Raw genomic sequence first — 11,218 nt, 5'->3', positions numbered from 1 at the left:
CATCGAATATAAATTGTTTTGTCTCACCACATTTGAATCCAACTCATATAATACTTAATTGGCTAACAACACAATTATTGAAATATGCTATAGCTAAGTGGTCAATAGCCTACTGTCACGGACTTAGAGTCTTACTAAAGCTCCGTGCGGCACTTGACAACTTACTTACGAATCTTTCACGATCTTGTAAGCTCAAGTAAGCCCTTTAAGACTAGATCGCTAAGAGAATGCTTAAGGAAAGACTTAGAAAGAACAAAGAGAGAGAGTTTGGAAGAAGGCTTTTGTATTAAGCTTGGAAGATTGCTTTACACTTGCTTGGTTTCTTGCTTGGATGGTTGGATGGTTGGTGCCTTGCAAATGAGGGGCACCTCTATTTATACTTCCTCCTAGGGACTAAAGTACAATTTTAGATTACTTTCTAAGTCCCTAAACTTATTTACACTTTGGTCCCTCCCTAGAATCTTCTACTAATTCTAGGAAATTCTAAAGTTTTCCAAGAAAATATCTAGTCCCTCTTCTAGAATTCTCTACACATTCTAGAGAATTCTTTCTTGGAAACTATCTAGGACCTTCCATTGTCTTATAAGTTTATTCTAGAGAATTCTAGGGAATTCTCTAGCCTTCTTGAATAATCTAAAAGGTTCTAGAGTCTTCCGGAAACCTCTCCATAACTCTAGACCCTTCCGCCCCTATCCGGACGCCAAATTTAGCTGTGATGTGGCGGGACGTGACACTACGCCAAAGTGCCAAACTTTTTCATAGATTTGAGCTCTCGTGGAAAATCAAATATTATTAAGCTTTGTTTGTTTGTTTGTTTTGAAAAATGTGACCCCCTTTGTTTTATCTTATTCCTTGTGTTTAACTTCTTCTTTTGATAGAAAAGATAAGACTTATATTACTTTAGGTAATTGGTACATGGAAGCCAAAAGTTTGTCAACACTATACACGATAGTTTTAAGTACTATATATCTATCCTATTGTTGGTACTACATATTCTACTACTACTAGTTGTTGATAAGTTTTCACAAATGTTAAGATTATAAAAAGAAGATGATCATGTTTCATGACTTAACATGACATAGTAAGTGGTTTCAAATTCTTGTACGAGCATGATGCTCTTAATAAAAAACTGAGAGAAGTGTAGGAAACACTCTTAAACTTGACAAAAATTCAAGGATGTATTTCACTCATGTTGCTAGATCGGGGATTGTATTTAAGTTCAGTTAGTCAAGTAACGGGTATTTGTCTTTAATTCAAGAATGAAACTAATAATTCATGCCGAATTAACGAGTATTTTCAGTACTTCTCTTAATAATCATCAATAAGCAAGATTAAGAGCATGAAATCAAATCTAATAGTGACATGACCACCAAGGGTTGTTGACTATAAGTATTCATTCATCCTTAACCAGAAGTCTCGAGCTTGAGTCCTCTTGGGTATAGAGTCGTCTTTATTAGAGAGGATTTACCCCTCAATATATGTCGACACGAATTCAAATTTAATCGAGTTTCAATGTGGATATTAGACACCGAGGGAAGAAAAGAGTAATTTTAGGAATAGCAAAGATAAAAATCCTATTAACGCTCTATAGCTACAATTTTGCGATTTGCGTTCCATAGTCAAATTATGTTTGCTATAGAGCATCTGATTTCACAAATTGCAGTGATTTGTATAAAAATTGTGGCGATTCATATGAAAAATGCGTTTGTATATGTATATGTTCTTTGTGTTAGGCTAGAATGGCTAGCGACATTGGAAGAGAGAGGAGAGAGGCGAGCGAGAGAGAGCAGAGATTGGAGAGAAGTGAATTGTATATGTATATCGCTTAGATAATTGTATATATGTAACTATTATGTATATGTATCAATGATTGTGTTTGTATATCTGCATAAAATTTGAATTCGTATACAATTGAATCGAGTTAAAACATTTGTATTTGTATATCAAATCTCTCTCTCGCTTTATACAAATACAAATTATACATTGTATTTTGTATAATTTGTGTTTGTATAAAGTAAAAGAGAGAGAGAGAGAGAGAGAGAGAGAGAGAGAGAAAGGCAAAAGAGATTTGGGCAGGGGAAGATTTGTATTTGTATAATTATAAGTGTATAGGACGGAGATATATATATTTGTATTTGTATATACAGTTTCTCTTACTTTATACAAACACAAACACAATTTAACATTTATGTTTGTATAAAGTGAGAGAGGCAAGAGATGACTGAAAAGAGGAGAGTGTCGAGCGAGATTACAAAGAGAGGGGAGAGAAACGAATAACAAGAAATTTGCTGCGAATTAGAATTAAATGAAATTATAGTTATAATATTTATTTTGAATTAATCACTATTTTCCTAAAAAAGAATCTAATAATGATCAAAGCAAAATTATCACCAGGGTCTAATCAAAGTTGAAACTCTCCATAATTTCAACCAATGAGAACCAAGTATTAAGGGTTCTCAATCCGGCACGCCTCCCAAAGTCACATCATAGCCGTCAATCACTTTCAAAAAACACAGTTAACACATTTAATAACCATAGATAATAGATTATAAAAGCACACGGATAATCATTCTGAGCCGTCAGATACATTTTGACACACGATCCCCACAATCCCTAAAGCCCTTATATATAATCTTTCACCTGCAAATTCAGCAGAATTTTTCTTCAATCACAAAAGCTAAAGAGGAGAAGGAGGAGGAGAAACAGTTTTTTCTAAGAGGTAATTTTTTATTATTATTTTGCTGCATATATTTATGAATTTGTTTTGTTTGTGTGTTTGAAGATCACGATTGATTTTGTCTTTTTTTTTTGGAAATTTTATGGCTAGGGTTTCTGATTATCTCTTGAACCAGTCCCTTCTGTGGTAGTGGAATTCTTTTTGTGGCAGAAAGCTAGGATTTTGAGGAATGTTGTTGAATATTTAGGGATTTAACTGCTCTTGTAGTTTGATTCGGTGTGCACTGTGTTATTTTAGGGTTTCAGGATAAAAGACATTCATTTTTGCTAATAATAGAATGTTAGTGTTGGAGGCGATAGATTGGGTGCAAATTTGAACATATTTTTTGGGTGTAGGGGGTGGGGGGGGATGAAGCAATCTTAGGTTCTGCATATTTGTAGAATTCGTATTCCTAGTTAATGATAAGCTTTGAATGGTTGTGTATTTGCTTCAATTTAGTGTAAAGTTGAAATCTTTCAGTAGGATTTCTTCTTAATTTTTGTGAATTGGTTGGTATGTGTCTTGTATTATTGCAAAATTGAGTTATTTTTGGGGGGTTTCAACTCAAAATTGAGTCTTTTTCTCATGTTATATTTTTGTTCTTATGAGAATTGTGGGTTGTGATTTTTAGATGGCTCGTACCAAGCAAACTGCTCGTAAGTCTACAGGAGGAAAGGCTCCCAGGAAGCAACTTGCCACTAAGGTGTCTTTTGCGTTTAGTTTTGTTCTTGGTTTTGAACTACTTTTGTATGTATTAGTTTTTAACTTGCTTTGTATGTGTATTAGGCTGCACGTAAGTCTGCTCCTACTACTGGTGGTGTGAAGAAGCCACACAAATACCGACCTGGTACTGTTGCTCTTCGGTAAGTATAGATGGCGTAGTGTAATTCAGTATTGCATATGTTCTCTTTAGTCTTTAAAGTACATCATACTTGAACATGCTATTGTGTGAATGTTGTTGATTGGGATTTTGCATTATGCAGTGAAATCCGTAAGTACCAAAAAAGTACTGAGCTCTTGATCAGGAAGCTTCCATTCCAGAGGCTTGTTCGTGAAATTGCCCAGGACTTCAAGGTAAATTTTTGTTCGTTCATGTCTATTTAGTTCTAAATTGGTACTGTTATGTTGATGGTGGTGGTCCTGAATCCGGATTGATTCGTCTTTGTGCATTGGTTTGCTTTCAGATTGATTTGCGTTTCCAGAGTCATGCGGTGCTAGCTCTGTAAGAGGCTGCTGAGGCCTATTTGGTGGGTCTATTTGAGGACACTAACCTTTGTGCCATTCATGCCAAGCGTGTGACAATCATGCCCAAGGACATTCAGCTTGCCAGACGAATTAGGGGCGAGCGTGCTTAGTTTGATTACTGAAGTAGTAGCTTTGTTTGTCGTATTTTTACTCTTTTCTTGTTAGACAAAGACAATTAATGAAGTCAGTAGTAGGGTAATGTGCTTCTAAGTTTGTTTTGGTAGCTGGAAGTGTGTTGTAATTTTGTTGTCGTTCTGTTTTGGGTAGGTGGAAAATATGGTATATTTTGTTTGGATTGTCACACCACTGGTGTTTAACAATGTTCAGTATTTTCATCTAACGGCTAGTCCAAATTGTTGTAGATATTATCGATTATATCATGTTGTCCACATAATTTGGATGAAGGCTTTGATTTGGTAGTGAAAACTATGGACTTAAGCTTCATCTTTTGTTGCCACTATTCTGAGATATTTGCATGTGAAAATCAATTGAATTTACAGAATTTGGTTAGAAGCTGGATCCACAGAAGAGAACTGTATCCTACAATTAATATATAATCAAGTCTGCAAGTACATCGTTTCTACTTCTTCTTTCGACTACATCTATCTCATAACCACTCAACAAAGTTGGAGAATATGAACATGTAAGTTGTGATTTGGTGTGATAAAACATGGGACATATCTTATCCTAGAGGAGATAATCTAACTCACCATTTATACTTCAGTGTGATGAGATAAGTGACCCTAAGTGTGTAACTACTCTGTTGGCTCTTTGATAGAGTAACTCTTTAAAATGCTAAAGCAGTATCCTCATTCGAAAAGCAATGAAATCGAAATCTACCATGGTTGCTGTAAGTTAGTGGTCAAAACATATTTGAGGTTTTTATTCTTTGAGTGTCATGCTCATGCCCTTTATTCGTTCCGACTCTAAAAAAGACACTTTTTAGATACTACGGACCAAAATAAATCATCTCTAAAAACACAAGTGTGTTTTGGTTATGGATGAAGTGCCTGTTTTAATCTGTGTTTTTTAGAAAGGGTACCTTTTAGTTTATAGCGTTCAAAAAGCTTCTGTTTTAGGGCTGGACTCCCCTATGCCCTAACTATCCGTGTTCCCTCAATTCTCACTATTAACTAAATTCAGCGGCGTGTGAGGTTTTGACATTATCTTTTTAAATTAACGTACTACTAGAAGAAAATAATAATTTCTACACACCGAAAACGTAGTTAAATTTGCCAAATGTATCGTATACACAATGCTATAAAACATTATGGGTGTGTTTGGTATGAAGGAAAACATTTTCCGAAAAATATTTTCCAATTTTCTCATGTTTGGTTGGGTTAAATGTTTTCCAAATCAACTCATTTTCCTCAAATTGAAGGAAAATGACTTTCCTTCAAAACTCAAAGAAAACATTTTCCAAAACTCTCTTCCAACTTCAAACTACAATTACTTTTTGTTGAAAAAATCAATTAATTTTGTCTCTAACCTCCAACCAACCCCCCCCCCCCCCCGCCCAATAAATAAATTTAAAGCTTGTTTTTAAATTCAATTTTTTTACCCATCCTCACCCCTACCCTACCCCCACCCCTTCCCAAAAAAATATTAAAAATTATTTTTAAAAGATATTATTAATTTCAATTTTTTATTTTTTACCCCCACCCACTACCCTCGCCCCCCTATCAATTTTTTTATTGTTTTTAAAAAATATTTTCAACTTCAATTTTTTATTTTTTTATCCCGATCCTCGATCACCTACGCCCCCTCCCCTGCTTCCCCCCCCCCCCCCCTAAAAAAAATTGAGTTTGTTTTTAAAAAATATTTTCAACTTCAAAATTTTATTTTTTCACCCCTACACTCGATCCCTCCCAACCCACCCCACCCTTAATAGCCCCCCCCCCCCCCCAAAAAAAAATAATTTAAGTTTATTTTTAAAAAATATTTTCAACTTCAAAATTTCATTTTTTCACCCTACCCTTGACCTCCCCCCCCACCCACCTCCTACGCATAATTTCATTTTTTCACCCCTGCCCTCGACCCCCCACCCACCCCACCCCTACCAGCCCCCCCTCCCAAAAAAAAATTAAGTTTGTTTTAAAAAATATTTTCAATTTCAAAATTTCATTTTTCCACCCCTACCCTCGACCCCCACTCATCCCCCTACCAGCCCTTCCCCCCCCCCCCCCCCACTACCACCACCCCAAAAAATAATTTTAAGTTTGTTTTTCAAAAATATTTTCAATTTCAAAATTTCATTTTTTTCACCCCTACCCAGCCCCCACCCCACCCACCCCCTACCAGCACCCCCCAATCCCCTTCCACCCTAAAAAAAAAAATTAAGTTTGTTTTTAAAAAATATTTTCAACTTCAAAATTTTATTTTTTCACCCCAACCTTCGACCCCTTCACCCCCTACCAGCACCCCACCCCACCCACCTCTTATCAGCCCCCACCCCCCAAAAAAAAAATTAAGTTTGTTTTTAAAAAACATTTTCGACTTCAAAATTTCAATTTTTCACCTCAACCCACTCCCTACCACACCCCCCAAAAAAATTTAAGTTTGTTTTTAAAAAATATTTTCAATTTCAAAAATTATTTTCTACCCTAGTAAAAATAAAAGATATTTCTCAGAAAAAAAATCATTCATAAATCAAACACTAAAAATCTTTTCCGAAAAATATTTTCTACTCACCAACCAAACATGAGAAAATAAGTCAAAAATCAACTTATTTTCCAGGAAAAAATTTCCCTTCATACCAAGCACACCCTATGTTATCGTAAATCTCTTCTAGAATGTCAAATCAACAATTTTTTTTAAAGGTCCCCTTCCTTTTCTATTTATCTCAAATCTTCCTAACAAACCTCCTTCAACTTCGGACTTTGTCAAAAACTAGAATGTTCTCTCCCACAAAAAAAAAAAATTCTTATAGGGATTCCAACACATAACACACAATTTTTTTATCTAAATCTTTTGGCCACAATGTTTTGACTCACTTTTATTGGCTCACAATGTTTTTCCTAGTGTCATGTGTGTCTACACTATATATTTATCTTTGAAATTCTGAGGTTTTTATCTGGTTTCTTTTTTCTTTTTTTTTCTTGGTTCTTTGAGTTTTCATAAGAATAAAGATTTGATCTTTAGAATATTTCTAAAGATTTGTACATTTGGGGTCTATTTATTTTGGACTGGACACCAGAAAAAACCCCTTAAAAGTTAGAACCATTTATGCTTTATTTTCTTGTTCTTGAAAGAAATCCCTCGTAGGTTGGCCATATATCCAAGGTATAATTTTTTCATCCTTCATATTCTTCTGTTGTATTTTTATCTTGGGGTTTATTGTTGTGGTCGTACTTGGACCTTCTTTCTTACCATGATAGTAGCATTATTCTCGTAGTTTCTTGTTTTTTGGTTTGTTTTTGTGTTTTCGTTATTGTATTATTTTGTTGTTGTTATTGTTCTTTCCTCTGCTAGACTCGTTTTCACATTATTTTGTTGTTGTTAATGCTCTCATTTATGTTTTCCTATTTTCAAACTGTTTGGAAATGCTTTATTTTAAGATGAAAGTCAATCAAAAATAACCTATTTATCTTGACGAGGTAAGGTAAAGTCTGCGGACACTCTACCCTCTCCAGTCTCTATCTAAGGGATTATGTTGAATATGTTGTTGTTGTTGTTTGGATTATTATATTTTAACATTGGTTTTTCTCTTTTGGAAAGTGACTTTTTGGTGTTTATATGGATATTGGCTTTTGTCTAAAACTTTGCAACTTCTAATTATTTGTGATTGTTTTTGCTTGTAGAAATTGATCATCAAATGCTAGATCAAATGGGAAAATTTGAGGAGGAGGTTAAGCAGATGAAAGAGGTAGCTCATGAAGCTCAGACAATGGATTTAGTATACAATTTCAAGAAAAGGGTTCATGAACTAGAAGCTGAAGTAGCGAATAGACGATTAACGGAGTCTAGAATATTCGATTCATTGGCCTCACAGGCAAGGGAATTTGAGCTAACTAAGATTGAACTTGAAGAATCCAAAGTTGAGATATCTTTACTTCATGAAGAGATTGAATCACTAGTGTCTTCATCCGAGAAAAATAATTGGCGTTGTGATGGTTCTTGTAGCGAAAAGATTGCTTTAGAGAAGGAACTTGGATGCCTCAGGTTTGAACTTGGATTAGCGAAGGCGAATTTGGCTATGATCCAAGAAAGAGAGAGGTTTGCTTCATCAAAAGCTAATGCATTGAGTGATGAGATACATTTGGTTAGAAATGAACTTAAATTTGCAACTTATGCAGAAGAAAAAAGCCAAAAGGCCTTGGATGATTTAGCGTTAGCATTGAAAGAAATTGCTGCTGAAGCTTATGAGGCCAAGGAGAAACTCAGTGCTTCTCAATTAGAACTCGAACAAGTAAAAGATGAGGCAAGACAATTGAAACATATGGTTAGAAATGCCGAGGCTAGGTATCAAAAGCTTTTGAATGAGGCGAAAAAGGAAACTGAACTACATAGAGAAACAACAGACAGATTAAGACTGGAGTTTGATGAGTCGCGTTTGGCTGAAAATGAGACGAGGTACATCACTTGTATAAAGAAAGCTGAAGAAGAAAAAAAGCTAGCTCAGGATGAGGCTGCTACACTCGCGGAGTCTCTTAAAGCAGCTGAGCGTATTACTAGAGCAGCAAAAAGAGAAGTTTACAAATTGAAGGGCATATTGAAACAGGCTATAAATGAAGCGGACGCTGCAAATACTGTTGCTGGTCTAACTAGAGATGAAAACATTCAACTCAAGGATTCTAAAGTTGAAAATGAGGAATCAATTCGTTTTCTTACTCAAGAGAACGAACGACTTGGGATTAATGAAGTTGCAGCTCAAGAAAACGTTAAGAAGTTAAAAAGGTTTCTCTCTTCGTCAGCACTCAAAACCAAGGATAAGGAGCAAGAAGAGGAACATAATGAGGATCCCCATATCAAGAAAACTTCCAGCAGTGTAAATTTGCAACAAGAACAAGGAAATTTAGAAGCCAAAATCCAAGATGAGAATCTCAAAAAGGCCAAGGCACTTAAGGACACAATATTTGAGATAAATGAATCACCAAAATCAAAGCTCCATATACCAAAACAAGTATCTCATCATCGGAGAGCATCCTCGTTTGCCTTCTCAGATGATAAAGGAACACTAAAAACAAAAGACTTGAGCATGTCTTTGAGCAAATCTTCGTCATCACTCAATACCAAGGATAAGGAACAAGAAGAGAAACGATATGAGAAACTCCAAGTTCCGAAAAAGCTCAAGTTGCAACAAGAACAAGAAGATTTGAAAGAGAAAATCCAAGATAAGGATCCTGAAAAGGCTGAGACACTTGAGAGGTCAATAATTGAATCACCAAAACCTGAGGCAGATCCCCATACACCAAAAAAGGTTCCTCATCATCGGATATCATCCTCGTCTTCCTCCTCAGATGATAGAGGATCACTAAAATCAGAAGACTCTGCTAATGATAGAAGTCCTATCAGGAAGAAAAGAACGTTGTTTCGAAAAGTTAGTGATCTCATAAGGAGGAAAAGTTTTCATAAAACCATCCACTGAATAGGCCTTTGTTCTGTATATACATCTTGAAATTGTATAGTTATTTTCAGCTTTTGAAGTTTTCACTCTACTACACAATGCTTCATTTTTTTGTATCAGAGAATACAGGAAACTGTGCAGCCTAACAAATATGAGTTTAAGTTATTCCCATTAATAGTGTAAGTTGTTCGGACTCTCCGAAAATGTTGCCATACTCGTGTCAGATCCTCCAAAAATATATTACCTTTGAAGGATTTGACACACACTTGATGACAATTTTGAATGGTCGAGTAACATAGATCAGGTTAAGTAAGGGTAACATAGTTGCCTAAAATATAAAATACTTTAATAATTTGCTATACACAATCAAATTGTATTGATAGTGTAAAATATTTTTTACTTGGTTTAGTTTGTCAGTTGAATCCTCCTACTCACCAGTTTGCCAAATGAACACTTAAACTTGACGAAACATAATATTTTAAACCCTTTTCTCACTTGATTAGTGAAAGTGTAGTACACGTAGCTACACATGGAACTTTTTAGTGACACATCATAATTTTTCAAAATATTTAATGATACATCAGAAAATAATTATTAAAAGGGATAAATAATATTTTTAAAAAGGTACAGTTCCTCCTTTCCCCAATTTCCCACTTCATCATCTACTCCATTTCCACTCCTTATCCACAAAAAAATCGCATTCTACTCCTACCTTTTCCATTGTTTTCAAACTTAAAAAAAAATTCAAACACAAAAATTCATTAGCCATTAGGTTTACTTGAAGATCTGTTCTATTTATTTTGAATCAATAAATTCAAATATCAAAGAAATTTCAAATTAAAAAAAGTTTGTTTGTGAATAATCCAAGAAATATAATAGATCTTGAAAATTTTATATAAGAACATAAAAATGAAGAATGGATTAATCAGATGTATATTTTTAAGTAACTTTTGTTTATAAAAAGTTCATGGTAATGGCAATAGTGATGGGAAGTGTTGATCGAAGAAGACGATGAATAGAATGAGGTGGGTACTAAAAAAAAAAGAATGGTAGATGAATGGGTGAGTACTCAACTGAAGAAGAAGAAAAGAGAAGGGGTGTGCTGGGGGACGGAAGACGAAGAAAGAAGGGGTGGGTAGGGCTGAAGAAGAAGAGATTATTTTTTTTAAAATAAAAAATAAAATAAATATTACTACTATTATTTTCTTGTGTATTTTTAAAATTTTAAAAAGGAAAAAATGATAAATATACCCCCAAACTAACGTAAATGATATCTAAATACCCTTCGTTATACTTTTAGAACACTGATGACCTTATCGTCCAAATTTTGGGTTGTATATACCCTTTGATTTAACGGAGAGGCACGTGTCATAATCTTAATGGTCTATACAAAATTTATTCTTCATTGTTCCATCAACCAACTGCAACCAATTACCACCCCCACGCCGAAACTTCAAGACACTGCCGCAACTCATCTTTTCCGACAAAGCTCCACAAACCAAATCACTTCTAATTGCTACTAAACTCATCCTCCCTCGCTCCACACACCAAATCACTTCTAATTGCTAATTAACTCAGCCTCCCTCACTCTGGCGAAATTAGCGATACAACAACCTTTCGGCCACCATAAAACTTGACCATCTTGAACCCGTCTCTCCTTCATCGATGTCCCAGTAACACCGACGAACATA

General features: G+C 35.0%; 1 protein-coding gene and 1 pseudogene across 1 annotated transcript; both read left to right on the top strand.

Moving 5' to 3' along the window:
* The first annotated feature begins 3,325 nt into the window (after positions 1-3,325).
* Positions 3,326-4,322, top strand: LOC125831062 (histone H3.3-like; annotated as a pseudogene).
* A 3,465-nt stretch (positions 4,323-7,787) lies between these two features.
* On the top strand, positions 7,788-9,576 carry LOC125831037 (uncharacterized). The gene has a single exon (XM_049510227.1). It carries the CDS (start codon positions 7,788-7,790, stop codon positions 9,546-9,548), a length of 1,761 nt encoding a protein of 586 aa, XP_049366184.1. The 3' UTR covers positions 9,549-9,576.
* Positions 9,577-11,218: the final 1,642 nt, after the last annotated feature.

Source organism: Solanum verrucosum, unplaced genomic scaffold (assembly GCF_900185275.1).
Source record: "Solanum verrucosum unplaced genomic scaffold, falcon-dt-bn FXZP01000049.1, whole genome shotgun sequence".
NCBI classification, from domain to species: Eukaryota; Viridiplantae; Streptophyta; class Magnoliopsida; order Solanales; family Solanaceae; genus Solanum; species Solanum verrucosum.
The sequence above is the reverse complement of the archived record's forward strand: the minus strand, read 5'-3'. Positions and strand labels throughout refer to the sequence as shown.